This window comes from Aegilops tauschii, chromosome 4, assembly GCF_002575655.3.
Source record: "Aegilops tauschii subsp. strangulata cultivar AL8/78 chromosome 4, Aet v6.0, whole genome shotgun sequence".
In the NCBI taxonomy this organism is placed as follows: Eukaryota; Viridiplantae; Streptophyta; class Magnoliopsida; order Poales; family Poaceae; genus Aegilops; species Aegilops tauschii.
This window is the reverse complement of record NC_053038.3, coordinates 90011476-90036805: the sequence shown is the minus strand read 5'-3', so window position 1 is coordinate 90036805 and position 25330 is coordinate 90011476. Positions and strand designations below refer to the sequence as shown.

The 25330-nt window shown below is 46.9% G+C and overlaps 1 protein-coding gene across 3 annotated transcripts; it reads left to right on the top strand.

Annotated features, from left to right (window-relative positions):
- Nucleotides 1–6612: 6612 nt before the first annotated feature.
- On the top strand, nt 6613–18296 carry LOC109744042 (receptor kinase-like protein Xa21). 3 transcript variants are annotated; one of them, XM_073496330.1, is made up of 6 exons: nt 6613–6921; nt 7518–7671; nt 8299–8347; nt 8436–11139; nt 11242–11613; nt 17949–18296. In XM_073496330.1, exons 4-5 carry the CDS (start codon nt 8463–8465, stop codon nt 11610–11612), a joined length of 3048 nt encoding a protein of 1015 aa, XP_073352431.1. In that variant the 5' UTR covers nt 6613–6921; nt 7518–7671; nt 8299–8347; nt 8436–8462; the 3' UTR covers nt 11613; nt 17949–18296. The 3 variants fall into 3 exon arrangements, with proteins under 3 accessions (XP_073352431.1, XP_020158724.1, XP_073352432.1); XM_020303135.4 differs by having other exon boundaries at nt 6618–7671; XM_073496331.1 differs by lacking the exons at nt 7518–7671; nt 8299–8347 and having other exon boundaries at nt 6653–6921; nt 10927–11139; nt 17949–18076.
- The last annotated feature ends 7034 nt before the right edge of the window (nt 18297–25330 follow it).

Sequence of the window (25330 nt, the reverse complement as noted above, 5' to 3'; positions counted from 1 at the left end):
GCGACCCGTTACGGTGGATGCCACGTGTCGGTCACCCTTGACGAAAGCACTTCTATGACGCGCGATTTTTGTCATGGAAGTGGACACTTCCGTGATGATAATTTTGGTAATGTCATGAAATACTTCTACGACAGCACAGGTATGACTATCTTGATTCTGTCATAAAATCGTCATGGATGTACATGCATGACAGAAAACGTGACCTACTGTGACAAACACGTATCATCACGGAAGTGTTTTTTTGCAGTGCGTTGTGTTGCTTGGTTCTCCTATTGGTTCGATAACCTTGATTTCATTTCTGAGGGAAATACCTACCGCCGCTGTGCTGCATCATCCCTTCCTCTTTGGGGAAAAACCGACGTAGCTTCAAGCGACATCACACCCGTGAGACTCACTCTTCCTCTTTTGATGGTGGACCACTGCCATGGAAATCCGAGGACAAGATCTCTTCTTCTTCACCACCAAAAGAGAACTAAGTATCGGGTATGGGCACTCCCCTTGCCTTCCGCCAAGCTTGGGGGAGGTGCCCCGGTATCGTATCATCCCACTATCTTTTTGCTTTTACTTATCTTAGTTTGATCTTTTTGCTATAGATGAAATAAAAGTCTAGTTCAATCGTTTCTTATTTGTGAGTTTGCTTAGTGATCTATCATTGTAATCGTGTGCAAGTTATATAATAAAGTTTAGTTCATGTTGCAAATAAAGAAAAGAAAAAGAGAAAGAAAGCAAATAAAAGAAAGGAAATAAATCAATAAGATCATATACTAATCCTATGGTAGGTGATAGCACCACATAAGGAAAAGTATAAGTAGGAAATTTTATTAGAGATTAACAAACATAGCATTAGTCAATGATGCAACTCATGAAAGAATTAATAAGTGAAGGGAAGATTCACATATAAATATACTATCCTAGAAATCTTTTGTGATTGTGAGCCCTCATCAAAATATTATATGCCAAAATTGTTGACGTTGGACAAGGAAGACAACATAATGGTTTATGTTTGTTTATATTCGCACAGAAGTCATATTGTCATAGATCCTTTAACATGTGGTGCTTGCCTCCTATCTTTGCTAGCCAAAAATTTCGCACTAAGTAGAGATACTACTTGTGCATCCAAAAACCCTTAAACACAAATCTTTTTCAAGTGTCCACCATACCTACCTAGGGATTGAGCAAGATCCCTCAAGTAAGTTGTCATTGGTGCAAAAATGCAATAAAAATTGCTTCTAAAAGTGTGAGATCGTTTAGTGTATGAGAAAATTGAGCGTTGCACGAACTTGGATGACAAAGAATAAAAGTGACAGACTGCATAATAAAGGTTGACATCTTAAGGGGCAATGTAACTTGACGTTCTTTTGCACTAAGGGATTGAGCATACAAACAAATAAGCACATGGCAACCTCTGCTTCCCTTTGTGAAGGGCCAATCTTTTACTTTTATGTATTTACTTTTATGCAAAGGGTCAAAGTTTTCCTTCTATTCCTTTTTATTTTTCTCCTTTGGCAAGCATCATGTGGTGAGGAAAGATCTAGGCACATATGTCCAGTTGAATATAGATAGCATGAGTTATTATTGTTGACATCACCCTTGAGTGAGTATGTTGGGAGGCGAAACTATAAGCCCCTATCTTTCGATGTGTCCAGTTGAAACGTTTTGCTCATGTGTACGCGGTGAGTGTTAGCAATCATAGAAGACTATATGATGGTTGAGTATGTGGACTTGCCTAAAGGCTCCGACACGTGACCCTTCCTAAAATGATGATGAATGGTAGTTGCAAAGTTGACTGAGAACATAGTTTGTTGGTTTCTAATAGAGTTTTTTCTTTATACTTCGATTCTGTGATGAACTGTTACTCATTCGGGAAGTGTATGATAGAAGTTCTATGATAAAAGTATTATGTTTAAATTTGTTGTTGTTATAATAATCAACATGATGCTTCTATGTCCGTATTTTGTTTTTATCGACACCCCTCTCTCAAAGCATGTGGACATGTTTTTCTATTTGGGTTTTCGCTTGAGGACAAGCGAGGCCTAAGCTTGGGGGAGTTGATACGTCCATTTTGCATCATGTTTTCTTACTGTTATTTATAATGTTTTTATACATAATAATGTTTTTTGGAGTAATTATAATGCTTTCCCTCATAATTTGCAAGGCACACACCAAGAGGGAGAATTCCGGCAGCTGGAAATCTCGACCTGGAAAGGCTACGTCAGGCCACCTATTCTGCACAACTTCAAATAAGTTGAAACTTCACGAAGATTTTTTATGGAATATATAAGAAATATTGGAGCCAATAACTACCATAGGAGGGCCACCAGCTAGGCAGCCCTGGCGCGCCCTGGTGGGTTGTAGCCTCCTCGGCCTACCTCCGGTGCCCATCTTCTGGTATATAAGTCATTTTTACCTAAAAAAATAAAGAGAAGACTTTCGGGGCGAAGCGCCGCCGTCTCGAGGCGGAACATGGGCAGAGCACTTTTGCTCTCCGGCGGAGCGATTCTACCGGGGGAACTTCCCTCCCGGAGGGGGAAATCACCGTCATCATCATCACCAACAACTCTCCCATCTTGGGGAGGGAAATCTCCATCAACATCTTCACTAGCACCATCTCATCTTAAACCCTAGTTCATCTCTTGTATTCAATCTTGTTACCGGAACTATAGATTGGTGCTAGGGGGTGACTAGTAGTGTTGATTACATCTTGTAGTTGATTACTATATTGTTTATTTGGTGGAAGTTTATATGTTCAGATCCATGATGCTATTTAATACTCCTCTGATCATGAGCATGTTTATTATTTGTGAGTAGTTACTTTCGTTCTTGAGGTCACGGGATAAATCATGTTGCAAGTAATCATGTGAATTTGATGTGTTCGATATTTTGATGGTATGTATGTTGTGATTCCCTTAGTGGTGTCATGTGAACGTCGACTACATGACACTTCACCATATTTGGGCCTAAGGGAATGCATTGTCGAGTAGTAAATAGATGGTGGGTTGCGAGAGTGACAGAAGCTTAAACCCCAATTTATGCGCTATTCCGTAAGGGACCGATTGGACCCAAAAGTTTAATGCTATGGTTAGAATTTATCCTTAATACTTTTCTCGTAGTTGCGGATGCTTGCGGGAGGGTTAATCATAAGTAGGAGGTTTGTTCAAGTAAGAACAACACCTAAGCACCGGTCCACCCACATATCAAATTATCAAAGTAGCAAACACGAATCAAACCAACATGATGAAAGTGACTAGATGAAATTCCCGTGTACCCTCAAGAACACTTTGCTTATCATAAGAGACCATTTTGGCCTGTCCTTTGCCTCAAAAGGATTGGGCTACCTTGTTGCATACTTGTTACAATTATCGTTACTTGATCGTTACAAATTATCTTGCTATCAAACTACTCCGCTACTTAAAATTTCAGCACTTGCAGACATTACCTTACTGAAAACTACTTGTCCTTTCCTTCTGCTCCTTGTTGGGTTCGACACTCTTACTTATCGAAAAGATCTACAATTGATCCCCTATACTTGTGGGTCATCACCCCCGGACCGCCTCTTTGCTCTATAAATACCCCAATAAAACGATGGGGTCTATCTCTACATAGATAGATCTTGTCTACATCATGTCATCGTTCTTATTGCATTACTCCGTTTCTCCATGAACTTAATACACTAGATGCATGCTGGATAGCGGTCGATGTGTGGAGTAATAGTAGTAGATGCAGGCAGGAGTCGGTCTACTAATTTTGGACATGATGCCTATATAATGATCATTGCCTGGATATCGTCACAATTATTTGAAGTTCTATAAATTGCCCAACAGTAATTTGTTTACCCACCGTTTGCTATTTTTCTCAAGAGAAGCCACTAGTGAAACCTACGGCCCCCCGGGTCTTCTTTTTCATATATTTACCTTTGCGATCTACTTTTTCCTTGCATTTATTTTCAGATCTATTAAACCAAAAATACACAAATATCTTGTTGCGTTTTATTTCTATTTATTTTATTTGCCGTTCGATCTATCAATCTACTACAATTTATCTCACGTCCGTTTGCCTATCTTGAGGCGCCGTACCCCGGAAGGGATTGACAACCCCTTTAACACGCCGGGTTGCGAGGATTTGTTATCTGTGTGCAGGGGCTGTTTATGTTGTGTTGCTTTGTTCTCCTACTGGTTTGATAACCTTGGTTTCAAATCTAAGGGAAATACCTACCGCCGCTGTGCTGCATCGTCCCTTCCTCTTTGGGGAAATACCGACGCAGCTTCAAGCGACATCAAAAGGAATTTCTGGCGCCGTTGCCGGGGAAGATCTTCAACATATACCAGGTTCCTAATCACAAATCTCATCTCCTTGCAATTTACATCATTTTCCATTTGCCTCTCGTTTTCCTGTCCCCCACTTCACAAAAATTTACATTATTCATATTTTTTTTGCAAAAGCGGAAACGAATAGAGAAACCCCGAAAATGAATATGAAAACAGATACTACCGGAAATGGACACGGAGCGAATACAAAGCAAACACGGAAATAGAAGCGGGCGTTGACCGAAACTTAAAAAATCGTTGAATCATAGAGAAATACACACTTTTTTTAATGAATTGTTAACATGGCTACAAAAATATCATTATGCTAGCAACTTAGCGTAGTATTGGATAATTGCATATAGAGTCAAGCTGAGTACATGTGTGGTAGTAGAAGTTCGGCCTCAAATGATCCATTATACTCATTGTGTCTTTGTGTCTTGTTTGGTGGCTGGGCTACAAAGTAGCCACAAGGCTATAGTCAAAACGAAAATTTCATATTCACGGAAACGAAAAGTTCCATTTCCACGTCTATTCCACCGGAAAACATTGTTCCGGACCAAGTTGCGCGCGTGACTCTTGAACACAAGCTATCCGGCCGTCCCCGCTCTCTAGGGTTCCTCCCACCCTCCCCCCGCCGCCGCCGACCTTCCTAGGGCCCCCGCCGCCGCCGGCCGCCGGTCGTCCCCGCCCCCTCCCCCCCTCCCGGATCTGCCCTCGTGCCGCCTCCCCGGGAGGTGGCCGGGGCGGCACGAGCCCCTCCCCCCTTCGGCCGCCCTCCTTTCCCCTTCCCTCCCTGCCACCGCCGACAATCGCCCCCGGCGCTTGGCCGGGTGGTGTTGGCGGCGGCGGGACTGCCTGTCCCCGCGCGTGCGGCTCCCTGCCTGGGGCATGGAGGCGGCGGCGGTGCTCCTCGGCTCGGCGACCCGGCGGCAGTGGCCGGCGGCGCGCGAGGTGGTGGCGTGGCCCCTTGGCGGCGAGACGACGTGGTGGTGCTGGTTGGCCGGCGACGCACCCCTGGCCCAGATCTGGGCCCTGCAGGCCCCATCTGGGTCCTAGGGGCCGGCCCCCAGTGTGGCTTCGTCGTTGTCTGTGTGGTGTGGAGGAGGAGCAGCTCGGACGGGGGCGACGACGCCGACGGCATGCCTGCTACTGCGCGATGGCGGGAGCTTTATGGGCGTGGAGGTCCCGGTAGGGCCTGTGGGCCCACGGGCCTGGTATGCTCCTGCTATTGTGTCCGGTCGGCTACCGTCGTTGACGGTGGAGGTTGTGCCCTCCCGCGTGCCGACGGTGCTGCGGTCCCTAGTCCCGGCTCCTATTCCCCGTTGTGCAGGCCTCACTTCGTGGTGCCGTGGTGAGACAACGTGGAGGCTTCATGACCATGGTCGCGCAAGATGGTGGTCGGTTTGGTGGCAGGCTCTGGAGCATCCGAGGTGAAGGTTGGGATCGGGGTAAACCCCTGTCGGCCTGTCCGACACCGACGCGGCGACGCCGGTGGTTGCCGCCGAAACTTCCTGGAGGGCGTCGGGGGCGACCCTTCCTCTCGCCTCGTCGCGTACCGGGGGATACCCTTGGCAACAACGTCGTCATTGTCGCGATCCTTCTTGGAGGTGTTGCTACCGGTGCTTCGGAGCCGTGGAGCTTGGTGGGAGATCTTCGGTGGGGGTAGTGGTCGTGAAGCTTCTTCGTTTCCGTCGATCCGCCGTTGTCGGCATTTTTTCTCTTGTTATTTCTCTTTCGTTTTTTGGGTGTGATTGTGCTGATTCCGCCCCAGCACCTATTGTTGGCTGTATGGTTGGTTGTTTTGTAATACAAAGCGGGGGGAAACCCTTTTTCGGAAAAAACTGTTTTGATTATTGTTTCCGTTTCCGTTTCCGTATAAAAAATTCCATTTCCATTTCCGTTTTGCAAATATCCATTTTCATTTTCATATTTTCTCTCCGTGTTTAATTTCCTCCGAAAAAGCAGAAAGTTTTCACCTTGACTTTGATGGTTGCTTTATATATAAAGCGGGGCGAAAACCTTTTTTTAAGTTATGGGTGGATTAAAAGTTGGCTCGTCAGTTTGGGGGAAGAAATAGCTGCTCGTGGGTTTTCAAACTCCATGAGCGCACCTAGAAATCAGCCACGTTTCCTTCAGTTTCCTCTCTCCCGTAGTATATCCATCGGAGATTTCAATTCAAATCATTTTAGCTCGAAGATTTCGGTTTCAAGTGTGCTATGGTGACTGACAACGTGGACGTGGGTTCCGGCATCGCAAGGGAAGGGATGTTTTTTTTTTGAGGCAAACAAGGGAAGGGATGTAGCCTTTGACATGTGGGGTCAAGTCTGAAACACGCCATGTCAGTCCGACGGCCTGGCCTGACCTCGTTTCGTTTCCCCTCCTCTCTGCCGCCGTCGTTGCTGGCCTCCTCCGGTTACTGCGCACAGAATCCACCCCCACGTCCGTGATCTCATTCGCGCCGTATCCCGTACGAGCATGGCGGCGGTCTGCAGGGGCCGTGGCGGGGTTGGCGAGGGAGAAGGTGGTGCTCTCACCTCTCACGGAGGAGGGGCAGCACAAATTCGGCCATCTTCTGGATTTCAGTCCGCGCTTGGGGCTCTGTGCTCTGGTCCGCAAGGTGAGGGAGAGGCAAGGAATGGACGACCTTCTGCTAATCTGCTTAGTTTTCCTTTACCGATTTACCTTCAGTGTGAGAGGTTGTTCAGGTAGGAAATCGCCCCTGCTGGTCCCATAGTCAGCAGATCGGATGGTGGTATCATATTCTCGTTTTGGTTGCTGATAGAGACTTGCATTCTAACCTGGCATGGAATTTTCTAGTCATGAATGTGTGAAACAGTGCATCCATGCTTTGTTTGGGTCCAAGGTGGGAACATGTGGTGCTGCAAATCACACTGTCACCCTTGATCCGTGAGCACCAGGGCTGGCACTATGTCCACACCTGCTCGGCCGGCAGCTTGGTCGAGAATTCAGGCCTGCTGCCGCTCTCTCTGTCGTTCCTCATGTCAAGAATCGTCGCGTCCTCATTAAGGATATCCTGATGTCATCGTGTAAACAGAGACAAGCAATATGTGTATGCTGTCACTCTCTCCTTTTTCTTTCGGGGACATGGGTTCGTTGGTCACTAGTGGGTAGTTGTGTAGGGAATTGCATAGTTTAGTTTCTCGAAAAGTATTGGATGTTAAAAGGCTAAAGTTTGATACCTTCTTCCTGAAGTAGATATTGCCATGCCTATAAGTTAAGGGGTAACCAAGCAGCTACTAGTTACTTGTAGCTATGGCAGTTCAGATGACATGATCACGCCGTTTTGGGGGATGTTTGTGCAACCGTCTAACGACGGCAGGATGATGGTGGTGGACATGAACTCAAGGTGCGTTAATCTCTACTAACTTTTGCGTCTTGTAAACAGTCTTGTTTTTAGAGTTCCACCGAATTTTATCCAAGTGTTTTTAGGTGGCTCATTCGAGGAGCTACATGGTGCTTGTTAGTTGATTTAAATAACAACAAGGATGATTCCCACAAACAACTTTGTATGGGTCGTATTTCTCCCTCCACCTTTTTCAACATCTTCCTCACTCCTACCTGTAGTATGATGATTCTGTATGCCCGGATGGTGAAAAAGTATATCTGAAGTAAAAAAATATCATAATCAATCCTAATCACAATTTGGGATGGATCTGAAGAAGGTGCATGTTTTGTATCTCCTTATAACAGGTTATCCGTGACTAAATTTAAAAAATAATAATTTATTGTATAATAATTTTCAGAATTGACCATACACGTAACATATTGGTCCATATGCGATTGGGTTTTCTAGCATCTGCTTCAGTAGTTTAGGCAGCAGGTTCGTGAACCAAAAGCTTTCACATGATTGTAGGACTGTAGGATTCAGATATCTCAAATCTTATCAGATTAGTAAAAGACTATGGTTATTGTGTAAATTTGCGTTGGCTGGAAGTCTGTAATTTCACTTATGTTGTTCTTTACTTACTTGCAGAAAGACAGTAGGCAAGTCCTGAGCGAGGGATTGAAGTATAATTGGTTAGGTAGTACTTGACATGACAAATGATTTTTCGCTAACATCAACTATTGGCTATCTAAAATGCCCTTATTTTTTGTTTCCATGTAATCAAGATCTTCAACAAAGACAGCTAGCCAGACATGAAGATTACTACAATCATGCAGTTTATCTTGGGGCTCATTGTTTGCAATGGACATGTCATCATCTGTGGCTCCCTGTATGGAAATGAGACAGACCAATTGTCACTGCTTGAATTCAAGGATGCAATCACCCTCGATCCAAAGCAATCCTTGATGTCCTGGAATGACAGTACCCACTCTTGCAGTTGGGAAGGTGTTCATTGCAGGATGAAGAATCCATACCGTGTCACTTCTCTTAACCTTACAAATCGAGGTTTAGTCGGTCAAATCTCTCCTTCACTTGGAAATCTAACATTCCTAAAACATCTACTCCTACCGACAAATGGGTTTACTGGGACAATTCCTCCATCCCTTGGTCATTTGCATCGCCTTCAAAACCTCTACCTGAGCAATAACACACTGCAAGGGACGATACCTAGTCTGGCAAACTGTTCCAACCTCAAGGCTCTATGGCTGGATAGAAATCAACTAGTTGGGCGAATTCCTGCAGACTTGCCTCCTTACCTTCAAGTGATGCAACTTCCAGTTAACAATCTGACTGGAACCATCCCTGCTTCTCTTGCCAACATCACAGTGCTAAACCAGTTTAACGTTGCGTTTAATAATATTGAGGGCAACATCCCGAATGAGATTGCAAAGTTACCTGCGCTTCATATTCTGAACGTGGGTAGCAATCAATTGACAGGCATGTTTCAACAGGCCATCTTGAACCTTTCTACTCTTGTTACCCTTAACCTTGGTCCAAATCATTTAAGTGGTGAGGTACCATCCAATCTTGGTAACTCTCTACCCAGTCTCCAAAACTTCGCATTAGCCAATAACTTCTTTCATGGAAAAATCCCATCTTCTTTGATCAACGCATCCCAGATACACATTTTTGATATATCAAAAAATAATTTCACAGGATCGGTGCTTCCGTCCATTGGCAAACTTTCCGAACTCACATGGTTAAACCTTGAGTTCAATAAACTCCAAGCACGTAACAAGCAAGATTGGGAGTTTATGAACAGCTTAACCAATTGTACTAAGCTAAATGCCTTCTCGGTAGAGGGGAATCATCTAGAAGGCCAGATACCAAGTTCATTATCCAACCTTTCCATTCAGCTTCAACATCTATATTTGGGGCGGAATCAATTGGAAGGGGGTTTCCCTTCTGGCATAGCGAACCTTCCGAACATGATTGTTTTAGGAATGAATAGCAATCGATTTACAGGTACCATTCCCCAATGGTTAGGAGCTTTCAAAAATTTGCAAATACTAGGTTTAGCTGATAACATCTTTACAGGGTTTATTCCATCCTCCCTTTCCAATTTATCTCAGTTGGCATATCTCCTTCTAGACTCGAACCAATTTGTTGGCAACATACCTCCAAGCTTTGGAAAGCTTCAAAACCTTGAAATATTGAACATGTCCAGCAACAATCTTCATGGTTTAGTACCAATGGAGATCTTTAGAATTCCAACACTAAGGGAAATTTATTTATCTTTTAACAACTTCGATGGACAACTTCCTACCGACATCGGTAATGCCAAACAACTCACAAACCTAGAACTCTCTACAAATAGACTATCTGGAGATATTCCTAGCACTTTGGGTGAGTGTGCAAGTTTGGAAGATATCAAGTTGGACTGGAATGTTTTCAGTGGAAGCATCCCCACTTCATTAAGCAAAATAAGTAGCCTAAAAGTTCTCAGTGTTTCCCATAATAACATTACTGGATCAATTCCAGTGTCTCTTGGCAACCTACAATATCTTGAGCAACTAGATTTGTCATTCAACCATCTCGAGGGGGAGGTCCCAAAAGAAGGAATCTTCAAGAATGTAACTGCTCTGCGGATCGAAGGAAATCATGGGCTTTGTGGTGGGGCTCTGCAGTTACACTTAATGGCATGTTCTGTTATGCCTTCAAATTCAAGAAATCACAAACTGTTTGCTGTACTCAAAGTGTTAATCCCAATAGCTTGCATGGTCTCACTTGCGATGGTCGTACTTCTCTTATTGTTCTGGAGGGGGAGACATAAGAGAAAATCCATGTCTTCGCCATCACTTGATAGAAGTCTTCCCAAAGTTTCTTTCAGTGATATAGCTAGAGCAACAGAGGGGTTCTCAACGTCCAGCATAATTGGAAGAGGGAGATATGGTACTGTGTATCAAGGAAAACTATTTCAAGATGGAAGTTATGTTGCCATAAAAGTCTTCAACCTGGAGACAAGGGGAGCACCAAATAGCTTCATTGCAGAATGTAATGTCTTAAGAAATGTGCGGCATCGTAATCTGGTTCCCATACTAACTGCATGCTCAAGCATTGATTCTAATGGAAATGATTTCAAAGCTCTAGTATATGAGTTCATGCCTCGTGGAGACTTGCATGGACTACTGTACTCAACTCAAGACTATGAGAGCTCTTTAGATTTGATATATATTACAGTAGCTCAAAGGCTAAGCATTGTTGTGGATATAGCAGATGCACTGGAGTACCTACACCATAACAACCAAGGAACTATTGTTCACTGTGATATGAAGCCTAGCAACATTCTTTTGGATGACAACATGACAGCTCATGTTGGAGATTTCGGTCTTGCAAGGTTTGTAGTTGATTCAACGGTATCATCATCTAATGATTCATACTCAGCCTCTTCAATTGCGATAAATGGAACTATTGGATATGTTGCTCCAGGTAATTCCAGTTTTCATATTTTCGTATTGTATTATTTAAACTGAGAGTAACTTCTGCTCATACTAACACCGGAATTACATTATTGTTGCATGTGAACTACAGAATGTGCAACAGGTGGTCATATTTCGACTGCTAGCGATGTCTACAGCTTTGGAATTGTTCTATTTGAGATATTCTTACGGAAGAGGCCGACAGATGATATGTTCAAAGATGGACTAAACATTGTGAAATTCGTTGAAATGAATTTTCCTGCCAGGATATCAGAAATTATTGAACCTGAAGTACTTCAAGATCAGCCTGAGTTTCCTGAAAAAACTCTAGTGGCCGTGAAGGAAAATGACCTGGACTGTGTAAGTTCAGTGCTAAACATCGGGCTTCGCTGCACCAAGTCATACCCGAACGAGCGCCCCAACATGCAGGAAGTGGCTGCAGGGCTGCATGGAATTAAGGAAGCTTATCTCAGAGGGTACTAAGGTAATCACCATTTTTAGTGTTCTTTTTTTCTTGCGGGAAACCATTTTTAGTGTTCGGTGCTGCAGTGTTATGTATAGTCTACACAAGGTTTTATCACTCACTACATTTTGCAGCACCGTATTTTTGGAGTTTTCAGAGAATCCCTTCTTTTTAGAAACCATAGTTTTAAATACTTTGATGCGTTTGGTATTTGGTGTCAAGAAAAACTGAAGTTTTATATGTTAGATGAACAACAACTAGTATTTCCTGAGGGCCAAAGGCCATTACATATACAGGTATGGTAAAGTGCAGAAAACCCCTTATACAATGGGGATATACCGAAAAGGGACTATACACATCTAACACCCCCCCTCAAACTCATGGTGGATCAACAACACTGAGTTTGGAGAGAAAGAAACCATGCTGCGCTCGAGTCTGTGCCTTCATGAAGAAGTCCGCCAACTGTAACTCAGAGGGCACATAGTGAAGAGCGAGAGTCTGATCCTGCACAGCAGCACGCACAAAGTGGGCATCCACACCGATGTGCTTGGTGAGCTCATGCTTCACCGGGTCACGCGCAATACTGATAGCACCGGTACTGTCTGACAGTAAGGGAGTCGAGGTAGTAGCAGACACACCAAAATCCTCAAGTAACCACCGTAACCAGATCACCTCAGCCGTCAGCATAGCCATGGCTCGCAACTCAGCCTCTGTACTCGAGCGAGAAACTGCAGTCTGTTTCTTTGTCTTCCAGGCAATAAGAGAGCCACCAAGAAAGACACAGTAAGCAGACAGCGAGCGTCGATCAAAGGATCACTAGCCCAAGTAGCATCAGAGTAGGCCTGGAGCTCGAGAGAGCTGGAGCGGGGGAAGAAAAGGCGATGAGAGATCGTGCCACGAAGATATCATAGAACACGGAGGAGATGACTATAGTGGATAGCAGTGGGGCTGAAATAAACTGACTCAGGATGTGGACAGGATAGAAGATGTCAGGACGCGTGACGGCAAGATAGACAAGGCTGCCAACGAGATGACGATAGCGAGTGGGATTAGGAAGAGGGTCACCATCAGAGGCACGAAGCTGAACGTTGAGCTCCATAGGAGTCACAACAGTGCGCTCATCACCGAGAGCGGCACGAGCAAGAAGATCCTGAATATATTTTTCCTGGGAGATGTAGAAGCCATCAGAGGTCGAGGAGATCTCAATCCCAAGAAAGTAGCGAAGTGGACCAAGGTCAGTCATAAGGAACTGGTCGCGAAGGCGAGCCTTAACAAAGGAAATGTAGTCAGAGTCGTCACCAGTGATGATCATGTCATCAACGTAGAGAAGGAGAAGAGTCCGACCACGAGGAGACGTGTGAACAAACAACGCCGGATCATGGTCACTGGGCAGGAAGCCAGCAGCAGTCACCATAGAAGCGAAGCGCTCGAACCAGGCACGAGGGGCCTGTTTGAGACCATAGAGGGAGCGATGAAGTCTACAGACCATACCATCAGGAGCATAATACCCCGGTGGTGGCTGCATATACACCTCCTCACGCAACTCGCCGTTGAGAAAGGCGTTCTGGACATCAAGTTGAGAGATAGACCAATGACGAACAGAAGCCACAGCAAGGAGAGTGCGGACAGTGGTCATGTGGGCAACAGGAGCGAATGTCTCATCATAATCGCGTCCCTGCTCCTGCTGAAAACCACGGACCACAAGACGAGCTTTGTAGTGCTCAATAGAACCATCGGAGCGAGTCTTAATCTTGTAGACCCACTTGCAGGTGATGGGACGAACACCGGAAGGGAGGGAAACCAGATCCCATGTGCTAGAGCGGTCAAGAGCAGCAAGTTCTTTGGCCATCGCAAGCTGCCATTCAGGCTGAGTCATGGCAGTCCGATAGGAAGTGGGCTCAGCAATAACAGAGAGACCGTACCGATCAGGAGAATAGCGATCAGGAGGGGGGCGAGGCCGAGCACGGAGGTTATGAACTGTGGGAGACGTGAAGGGAGGTGCACCAGAGGTGGAAGGCGCATCAGGGGAAGCATCCTCGGTACGAGGGCGTCGAGTATAGTGGAGAGGAAATGGTGAGAGAGGGCGATGAACTGGAGAGGATGGTGGAGAGGTGGAGGAGGAGGATGGGGAAGGTGGTGTCGGTGGTGAATGAGACTGAGTGAGAGGTGCTGGAGGAAGAGGTGACACATGAGGCACATAGCAGGGTATATCAGGAAGGAGAAGAAAAGAAATATCGTCCACAGAGAAGCACGAGGAAGAAGGACGTGGGTAGTAAGAGCGAGACTCGTCAAAGGTCACGTCACGCGAGATGCGCAATCGACGACCAACAGGATCCCAACAACGATAGCCCTTGTGCTCATCACTGTAGCCAAGGAAAACACACTCAACCGACTAAGCAGTCAGTTTGGTGCGTTCGCGGGGGGCAAGAAGGACATAGCACACACATCCAAACATACGAAGCGCTGAGTAGTCAGGAGAACGACCAGTGAGACACTCTAAAGGAATACCACCCTGCAGGGCAGTCGATGGCTGAATGTTGATGAGATAGGTGGATGCAGAAACAACCTCAGCCCAAAAATGGGGTGGAAGAGAAGCAGCAATCATCAGCGCACGAGACGTCTCAAGCAGATGACGATGCTTACGTTCTGCAACGCCATTCTGAGCATGAGCACCAGGACATGAGAACTGGGCAAGAGTACCCTGTTCCGCGAGAAAACCACGCAACAGCTGGGAGATAAACTCGCCAGCAGAGTCAGCACGAAAAGTGCGAATAGGCGTGGAAAACTGGGTGTGAACCATAGCAGCAAATCGTTTATATATAGAGAGAACCTCGCTACGAGATTTCATGAAGTAAAGCCAAGTGTAGCGAGAGAAATCATCAATGAACAAAACATAGTAGCGATGACCACCTTTCGAATCAAAGGGAGCAGGACCCCAGACATCAGAATGAACTAAGTCAAATGGACTCTGAGATACCGACTCACTGGTAGGATAAGGTAGCTGGGTCTGTTTGCCAAGTCTACAACCATTACAATGTAAAGAAACATCTCCAGATACAGACCCCAAGAGGCCCTGACGCACTAATGATGACAAGCGAGAGCCACAGATGTTACCAAGACGATGATGCCACTGCTGGAAAGATGCAGACGAGGAGGCAGTAAGAGCATGAGAGCTGGCAGAAGTGGTGGCAGCGGAAGGAACACAAAGCCAGTCAACCTCCCAAAGGCCCTCTGACTCACGGCGCCGGGGGCCAGCACCAACCAAAGCCTTGGTGCGACGATCCTGAATGGAGCAAGAGTTGGTATCAAGAATGACACGACAACCAGAATCAGTAAGTTGGGCAGCGGAAAAAAGATTCATGATAAGGCGAAGAACATGTGAAACACCAGGAACAGAAAAGGACGGAGTGGAAAGAATGCCACGACTAGCAACAGGAAGAGATGTGCCATCGGCAGTAAGAACATTAATAGGAGTATCAAGAGGTCGAAGAGAAGACAAAGCTGACGAATCAGAAGACATGTGAAAGGAAGCTCCAGAATCCAAAACCCACGAAGATGTACCTGACGGTGTAGGTGCCGGAGGTGATGGAGGGGTTGTTGCAGTCACAGCAACAACGGAACCGGTCGACGAAGAGCCTGAGGAAGCCAAGAGACGCTTGAGCCTCACAATGTCCTGGTCAGTGAGTGACGGAGTCGAGGAACAACCAGGAGTCCCACTAGAAGAGGAGCGCCTCTGGTCTCGCTTCTTCTCACGGCAATCAGAGTCTGGGTGACCTGGCCGAGAGCAGTAGCCACAGAAGGTGTCATGGCGCGACTGGCCCCTCTCAGCATAAGAAGGGCGACCCACCCCCCTGAAGGTGTAGGTAGGAGCGGTGGAGCGGTGAGCCGAGCAGACACAGGAGCCCGAGCAGCCAACACAGACGGAACCACCAGCAACCCGGCAGAGCGAAGGCGGGTCTCCTCAGCACGAAGCTCGGCAAGCACCTCCGAGATAGGAACACGACCACGAGCAAGCAAGTGAGCACGTCGGGGCTCAAACTCAGAGCGGAGACGTGATAGGAACTCATGAACCCTCTGAAACTCCAGGTCAGACCTCGTAGTCTGACAGCAACGGCAAGTTCCACAAACAACTGTCCGCAGAGAGTCAAGCTGACGCCAGATGGCAGAGCACTGTGAGTAGAACTCATCAACAGAAGAGTCACCCTGCTGAAGAGCATGCTCCTGACGCACCACAGATAGGTATAGAGCATCTCCAGAGGGTTGATAGCGCTGACAAAGATAAGACCACATCGCTGCAACAGTGTCGAGGCCCATGAACTCCGAAGCAAACTGAGGGAGGACACTCGCGGTGAGAACAACAGCAGCTCGAGCATCATCATTGCATCACTGAGTGTAAGCAGACAGATCATCCCGATAGAAGGAAAGAGCATCAGAATAGGTGGATACCTGCTGATCATAAGCATCAACTGCAGCATCATCAAGTGCCTTGGCTGCATCCCGATCAGCCTGAGAAGCATCAGCAGCAAGCACTGGCGGGACCGGCGGGGTAGGAGCCACCGGAGCAACAGGGCAGGGCGGACAGGGTACCTCGCCAGAGAGAACGCCCCACAGCAGAAGGCCGCGCATGTGAATACACATGAAACCCACAAACTCAGCATAGTTGGTGCCATCGAAGATCACCGAGCACTGAGGGACAGCGACATAGCCCGAAGAAGACATGAGAAAGGCTCCCGACTGCTATTCGCTTCGCTTTTTTTTTTGGTCAACGGACCCCCGACTCGATCTGGATCAAGGGTATCGCTCGAATCAGGCAGCAAGCGAGGCCACAGAGAGCACCCACGGCCAGGGAAATAGAGGGCGGAGACACGAACCCCCAACGCGAACTGGATCGAGAGGATGCTCGAAGTAGGGAGTCGGAGGAGGACCGGTGCTGGACCGGGCGACGGCGGCGGCCGGACTAGGCAGCGGCGGCGGCCGGCCGAACGGGGCAGTGGCAGCGGCCAAGGGGAGATGGAACGGAGGCGGTGGAGGCGCTGGCCTTGAGCTGACAAGGAGAAGCAGAGGAAGCCGGCCTCCCGCACGAATCTGCCCGAGAAGCAGAGAAGCCTCGGGCTGCAGCCAAATCGAGCACGAGAGCACCTGCTCGAGAGGAGACGAACAGCGGGACGCTGGTCCTGACGAGGACGAGGCGAAGAAGACGACAGCCGGAGACTAGAGATGGAGCCTAGCGGCGATGAGGATGGAGCACGCACGGAGTTGCATCGTGCGGGGGAGAGGCTAACCTAGCATCTGATACCATGTTAGATGAACAACAACTAGTATTTCCTAAGGGCCAAAGGCCATTACATATACAGGTATGGTAAAGTGCAGAAAACCCCTTATACAATGGGGATATACCGAAAAGGGACTATACACATCTAACATTATAAACCGTAGTATTCCTGAAACCGTGGTTTTTCTGCTATATTTCAAAAAGAGGCCCTGGCCTCTTTTTTCTAAACCGAGAAATGCGAGCGCCTCCTTGTTGCTCCCCTGCTATTGTTTCTAGCGAGTCCATCCATCTTCTTCCGGCCGCCATGTCACCTGCAAACCCATTAGCATAATTTTTTGGAGTGAGGTATCAGGTATCCAATCAGTAAGTAGATTGGTTTTTCTAGGAGAGACACCCGGTCAATCGGGCCCATCAGGCATTAGCAAATTCCATGCGCGCATAGTGCGGTACGATCAATCGCTTCCGCAACTTTCCAGGTCAGCGATCAGCTATCCATACGCAGCTGCTGGATTTCCTCTTCCCACCGGAGCCCTCAATCATCGCGTGCACACATACTTCACATCCTTCGTAGAAATGCAGGAGGTAGGGTACACTTCCTTCACATCCTTTGTAGAAGTGCAGGAGGCAGGGAGAGACATAGAAGGGATAGCTGTAGACTGCTACGGATCCTAACATCTAGATGAGGATGTGTTGACATCGTGCATGGCGAGGATGCATGCAGCCAGTGGCTGTTACCACACGCTGATTAATCGGGTCATGTAGCTCGTTAGGTGTAGCTGAGTTAGGTCTAGTTGTCATCCATGCGTATCTGTCGGTCAAAATTACGGCAAGACAATGCCGGCCAAGTGTATGCCGGCCAAACACTTGGGTAGCATTACCAAAACTGTTAAAAATGACAGTTTTGAAAAATCGAAGTATTCATTTCCTGCGCGTTGGAATACCTAAGTTCTGGAGTACTGTGGTTTTAAAAAAACTGTGCTACCAAACCAGGCCTGTATTTGCCATTCTTTTCCAAATAGGAAACACTACTCTTGTAACTGGCGTGAGTACATAAGCTGCGATGTGATGTTGCGTTTGCTGGCAGGTGCGTTCTTGGAAAATGAATATTGGGAGTAAATCACAACGTGCTGGGTGAGCAACACGCTCTGCTTGTGCTGCTCCTCAACACAGAGCCAACCTTTATTAGTAGTTTGAATTAAGGCTACATGGTCGGCATGTTGCTAGTACTATGTAATATTACCTCCGTCCCGAATTACTTGTCTTAAATTTGTCTAGATAGGAAGTATGATGTAGTAGTACGCCCGGGCAAGTATTGTAGAGCTGGCAACTATTTCTTACAGCCTAAATCTACATTCCATATCTGTTTTCTTGATTTATATTTGTACCAAGTTTGTTGTTCGAACATTTCATAAATTGAAGGTTTGAGGTCGAATTCCTCATCTTATACATTATTTTGTTATAAAGCAGTGAATTATCCAAATTCCCTGTGTAATCCAATTTGGAGTTGGTTCACACTTCACTTGCACCAAGTCTGATGCTTGTTAACAAATCTCGATTAGCTGTGATTGTTTGATTTTCGGTAGATCGACGTGTGCCTCTAATACCTAACCTCGTTGATGATAACAAGGCCGATTGGCCGGTAGTGACAACTAGAGTTCACACAAGTAGAGCAAGAGGAGGAAGAAGAAGAGAGAAAGACAATGAGGAGCAAAAAAATGGACAATTAAACCCATCAAGGGGAAAGAAGGGGCGACACGAGGAGCAAAAAAATGGACAATTAGATGGAGATGAGGTTTCTTAGAAAGGTTTTCATTGTTCTTTTAGATGGGGTGAGAGTTTTTTTAGATGAAGGTGAGGAAATGTTTTTTTAGATGGACATGATTTTTTTTCTTTTTTCCTAAGATAAAGCTGGTGGAAACGAGCGCACAACTTCATCTCAAAAGTGTGCAACGCACGCTTGAATTACTAGTTCAGATGTTCAACGAGCTCAGGCACGGTGGGCGAAAGGTTATCTGACGATGCCATGTACCCGTGGTACCTGAAGTGAGTTTTGTTGTAATGGGCCGACCATTTAGCTTAATTCTTTTTCGTCTGCAATAATCACGTTCACATCGTTCATTTATTTTTCTTATGGGTTTTGGGATGGTTTGACTGATTTTTCTAGGCGGTTTTCTCCGGGTTTTTCTAGGACGGGTTTCGTTCGGTTTTCTTTTTTACTATTTATTTTTCTCTTTTCTTTTTCAATTCGTGAACTTTTCAAATTAAAAAAATTACTAATTCATAAAAAAATATTGAATTCGTGAACACTTTTGAAATCCATTATTTTTAAAATTCATTAATTATTTTGAAATTTGTGATTTTTTAATTCATGAACTTAATTTGAACTGCAGAACCCACAAACTATTTTCAAATTTGTTTATATTTTGGAGACCTATGAACCTTTTTCCAATTCATGAACTTCTTTGAATTTTGTGAATTTTCTAAATTCATATTTTTTGAATTCCATGAACTTTTTTTAAATTTACAGACCCCACAAACTATTTACAGATTTGTAAACTTTTTTGAAACCCGCAAACTTGTAAATTCCCAACCTTTTTCTAAATCCACAAACTTTTGTCGAATCCGCAGAACCCATTCAGATTTAAGAATATTTTTGAAACCCGTGAACTTTTCACATATTCATTATTTTTTTAAATCCGCAAACTTTTTTTCAAATCCAAAAACTCTTTTCAAATTCACAATTTTTTTCCAAATTTGTGAACTTTTTTTGAATGCATGAACTATTTCCAAATCTTTGAATTGTTTTTCAAATTCATGCACTTTTTTAAACTTCGAACATTGTTTCGAATCAGTGAACACCTTCAAAAATTTATGAACCTTTTTGTAAATGCATGAACATTTTCTCATTTCTTTTAAAAAAGTTAACAAGCGACCCGAGAAAACGACGTGGGCGACAAAAAATGGGCTGGCAAGCAACCAGATCTGGCGACCAAGCGATCAAGTGCTATTGGGTAGCGACCACTTAGCCGCGCGCCAGCGCCAGAGCGCCTATCGGGCGCTAAAGGCATTGGGCATGAGCTCTCCTCCATAAACCACCTTAGTCGAATAGGTTTTCCATGTAACCTTAAGGATCATCCTCTTTTATAAGACGAGGCTGGGCATCACCCATTTTAATCACCACCTCTCGATACACCTACACCGACGATCATCATTGTACTTTGTACACCTCCATCAATTAATGAACACAAGCAGGAAGTAGTGTTTTACCTCTACCGAGAGGGACTGAACATGTGTAAACTTTATGTCCCTATATTTCCCATCTTGATCTTCCGGCTGCACGCAACACCTTGTCGGAAGGTCTGCCGGATTTTCACACTGACAATGGCGCACTAGGCAGGTGTTGTGCTAGTTGGGGCTAGGGTCCAGATGTGATCCGCGTTCAACCACGAGTTTTGCATGTTGGGTCAGATCTTTGTACTCGGGTCCGTCACCTTCATCACGGACTCGTCAGGACGGGTTGGCCCCGTCCCTCCTCTCGCCGAGGGCCAGGTTGAAAGAACATGCGGTGCCCCCATGTTTGGTTTTGGTAATTGATGACAATCTGTATGGACTAATGGTTGCCTTGAGTTATATTTGAAGGATTTGTCCATAGGCATTTCTTGAAGTTCATGTGTTGGTTTCAAGGAGTTTATGTGGTGACCAAGGTGTTATTAAGGAATTATCCAAAGATTGGTCATGTGAGAGTTGAGCTTATTGCAAGCATGTCTTGGAGAAGAAGATTGTGTGATCATTCATGTATATCTTCAAGACATCATCCAAATGAAGAGAGTTGAAAAGATTCAAGGTTGATCAAGACTAAGTCAAGAGTGAATCAACTTGATCAACTCACAAAGCGTAGAAGATGTACCGAGAGGGATCAAGCGATCCCATGGTGTGGTAAGCATTGTCAATTACGCTTTGTGTACTAACCCATGATCTTCGTGAGAGTTCTTTGTGGGGTTAGGTTGCGGTGTGCAAGTTCAAGTGAAGCATCATGAAGAGATCAAATGCTTGAAGCTTGCCGTCCATTGTGGTGACAATGGACTTGTGAAGATGTTGCGGTGTGCAAGTTCAAGTGAAGCATCATGAAGAGATCAAATGCTTGAAGCTTGCCGTCCATTGTGGTGACAATGGACTTGTGAAGATGTGCGGAAGAGTGGCTCACCCATAGTGGAGTATGGGGGAGCAATCAACTAGTCTTCATCGAGCCAACGCAACCAAGAAAGGTGGTCCAACTTGAGGTAGTCAAGATCGTCATCATCTAGCTCAAGTGGACCATGTGCAAGGCAAAGGTTTGCCCTTGATAGGTTTTCTATTTTACCGGTCTCATGATGGTAGTTGGGAGACCGGGTTATAGGATCGATTGCCGTACTATCAAGGGGGGCTCTCGATGAGTAGCTTGATCGTATCATTTGTAGAGAGCTCAAACCATTGCATCCTTGCATCATCTTTCTTGGTTCTTGTTTGGTTTTTCTCTTTGTGAGTTTTGGAGCTTATGGTCATCTTGATGACAAGCTCGAGTTCATCGAAAACGGAGTTCACTCGCATCTTCTATGATGTTTTCGATGTTGGAAGGTTATGCCGGTTCTTCTCGGTTGGAGGTTTCACTCCTCTATTTGTTGGCATACCTTCCTTGCCTCATCTTCTATGATGTCGCTGTTTTGATGCTACTCGTCGTCTTGTATCCAACAAGCTTGAGTTTGCTCAATTCAGAGCTCATATGCAGAAGTTATGGCAGTTTTGGTTTCCCGTGGAGTATTCTTGTTTTCGTGGAAGTGGCTTTAGGATGGTCCCAGCGGTAGTACCGCAGTACCCAGCGGTAGTACCGCTTAGGGGTCACAAGCGGCAGTACCGCTCCGTAGCGGTAGTACCGCTGGTGGGTCCTCAGCAGTAGTACCGCTATGGTACCAGGCCCCTACCGCGTCGACTCGAGGGGTCATTTTTCGTGTCGGATAGTGCGGTACTTCGCAGCGGCAGTAGGGCGGCAGTACCGCTCACGAGCGGTAGTACCGCCCAACCACCGCGGCAGTACCGCTTGGGTCTGTCACTCTCCTGCCCTCCAGACTCCACGGTAGTACTGCTGGGGTGAGCGGTAGTACTGCTTATAAGCGGTACTACCGCCCCAAGGTTCATGTTTTGTTGATTCGTTTCCCTGCTTCTTCCGCCCGAGCGGTAGTACCGCTCGTGTGCGGGCTGAGCACATAACGGTTGGATTTTCCCCCTCCTATAAAAGGGGGTCTTCTTCCCCAATGAACCTTATCTCTTGAGCTCGTGTTCTTCCCCCATTGTTGACCTTCTTCGAGCTTGCTAACTCTCAATCCCTCCATGGATTCTTGCTAGTTTTTTAGGGAAAAGAGAGAGGAGATCTAGATCCACATTTCCACCAATCACTTTCTCCTCTATGTGAGGGGAACCCCTTGGATCTAGATCTTGGAGTTCTTGGGGTTCTCCTTCTTGTTCTTCCTCTCTTTTTCCTCCCTAGCATTAGTTGCTTCGGTGGGATTTGAGAGAGAAGGACTTGGGCACTCCGTGTGCCCTTGCCATTGCATTTGGTGCATCGGTTTGAGTTCTCCACGGTGATACGTGGAAGTTACAAGTTGAGAAGCTTATTACTCTTGGGTGCTTGGTGCCCTTGAGCTTGTTCCTCTTGGGTGCTTGGGCGCCCTAGACGGTTGGTGGTGTTCGGAGCTCAATCATTGTGGTGTAAAGCTCCGGGCAAGCGTCGGGGTCTCCAATTAGGTTGTGGAGATCGCCCCGAGCAATTTGACGGGTTCCGGTGACCGCCCCCAAGGGTTGCCAAAGTGTATGGGTTCGGTGACCGCCCCCAAGGGTTGCCATTTGTACGGGTTCGGTGACCGCCCTCAAGGGTCCCTTAGTGGAATCACGGCATCTTGCATTGTGCGAGGGCGTGAGGAGATTACGGTGGCCCTAGTGGCTTCTTGGGGAGCATTGTGCCTCCACACCGCTCCAAACGGAGATTAGCATCCGCAAGGGTGTGAACTTCGGGATACATCGTCGTCTCCGCGTGCCTCGGTTATCTCTTATCCGAGCTCTTTACTTACGCACTTTACTTTGTGATAGCCATATTGCTTCTTGTCATATATCTTGCTATCACCTAGTAGTTTATCTTGCTTAGCATAAGTTGTTGGTGCACATAGGTGAGCCTAGTTGTTGTAGGTTTTGTGCTTGACAAATTAACCGCTATGTTTATTCCGCATTTGTTCAAGCCTAAACCGTAATTATTTTAAAGCGCCTATTCACCCCCCTCTAGGCGACATCCTCGATCTTTCACAGGTTCTCATCTTTGAGAACATGGAGTTTGTCATCGGCCAACACGGTGAATCACAACTTCACGATCCGGCAAACCGTCAAGTCGAGGACCGACAATCTTCTTTAACCCACCCACCCCCTACTTCATCGCCACCGTGGAGTCTGTCTACACGATCTTGGAGGAGGAAGTGTCCAACGAGGATGAGAGCTCCAACAATTGCCCGGAGGCAATCCTGGCAACCAATCCAATGATGTCTACATGGTGCACTCCTAGAACGAAGCTAGTGGCAGTGGCAACAAGAATCGCAACACCGAGGAGGAAGACGAGTTCGACTTTGACATTGTCTCAGCCAATCCCGAGGTCCTCTGGACGCTGGTCACTGGCGTAGACGATAACTCCAAGAAATTGGAGGCGGGGCGGAAAAAGATGCAGCTCATCCACCTTTGCACGCAGCTTGAGCGCGACCGCATCATGGAGACACTACAAAAAAAGACACATACGTGACATTTTGGGCCGAACGAAAATCTTTTCTGTCATACTTATGACACTTCTATGACGATAATTGTGACAAAACACGGTATCATCATAGATATGGTGGGGTCCTACTTCTATGATAAAAATTCATGAAAGAAAAATGGGCTTTTCGTCCTGGGCGGGCCGGAGACGCAGCTGCATGACATTCTTTGGGCCGTCCATGACGGAAAAAACCGTGGTAGAAGCGAGGCAAAATATCGGGGTGTTCCCGGTTACGGTGGGTGGTCGGGGCCGAGCGATGCGCGTTTCTCTCATACACGCATGCGCGTGGGTGCGAGGCGTTGGGCTCTAACTGAACCCGAGCGAGGCGTTGGGCTCTAACTGAGCCCGAGCGATTGCACTACAGGCTACGCGTTACTGAACCCGAGCGATCGATCGATGGCTGTTAACTGAACCCGATCGAGCGATTCCTTCGCTACTGCTGCTAACTGAAGCCGATCGATGCTGCCTCTGGATGAACAGTGAGCGTTGCTAGGGGGGTTTGGATGAACAGTTCCCGGTGGGGGTGGATGAACAGGACCCCGTGGCGTTGCCTCTGGATGAACAGTGAGCGTTGCTGGGGGGTTTGGATGAACAATTCCCGGTGGGGGTGGATGAACAGGACCCCGATCGTTCGAGCCGGTTGGGGCTGGATGAACAGGACCCCGTGGAGGGCAGGATAAACAGTAGACAGTAGAGGGCTGGATGAACAGTAGCCCGTGGAGGGGTGGTTGAACAGGAGCCCGTGGAGAGGGCTGGTTGAACAGTAGCCGGTGGAGTAGCACGCGGTGGAGGCTGGATGAACAGGAGCCCGTGGATGAACAGTTGTAGGTTGAGGCTGGAGGAGGTCGACGGTGGATGAACAGTAGCCCGTGGAGGCTAGAGGGGGTCGACGGTGGAGATGAACAGTATCCCGTGGAGTCCCGTTTTGCGGTACGCCACACCCCTCCCGATGAACAGGACCCCCGTTTCGACCGTAGCGCTCCAACACAAGTCCGTTTCCTCATCAACAGGACCCCCGTTTCGACCGTAGGAGGTCCGTTTCCTCCATTTTGCGGTACACCAAACCCCTCCCGATGAACAGGATCCCATTTCAAACGTGGCCGGTCGAACACAAGGCCGTTTCCTCCGTTCTGCGGTACACCAGGCCTCGTTTCCATCGGCTGTTTCGTCCAAGCCCTCCCGATGAACACGACGACGAATTCCTGTTCCGACCCAGCCGGTTGGCTCCCCATGAACAAGACGACGACGCAGTTTCTCCGTTCCGACCCAGCCAGGTACACGAGCCCTGGCCGTACGTATGCGCGAGTAGGCGTTCGAGACCCTGCCCGTATGTACGTACGTGGCCGTATTTTCTTTCTTGCACCCTGGCCGCTGTACGTACGTGTACATGCTACGTGCGCGCCTCTACTACGACACGTGCGCGCCTCTACAATGACCAGTATGTACATACACGTTTGCGACCAGAATGACAACGCTACGTATGCTTCGACCAGGTGAGTCCCGACTGTCAGGCACTTCCTTGCCTGCGAAGATGTAGCTGGTGGGTCCCAGCAGTCAGGGGGGCGAATCGTTTTTTTGCTCGAACGCACTTCCTTGCATGCAAAGATGTAGCTGCTGGGTCCCAACAGTCAGGGGGAAAC

Bases quoted from the DNA above. Each gene is read 5' to 3' on its own strand.
- LOC109744042 (XM_073496330.1), top strand. From the start codon at position 8,463: ATGAAGATTACTACAATCATGCAGTTTATCTTGGGGCTCATTGTTTGC. The intron at 11,140-11,241 runs GTAATTCCAGTT...TGTGAACTACAG, and splicing joins TATTGGATATGTTGCTCCAG to AATGTGCAACAGGTGGTCAT.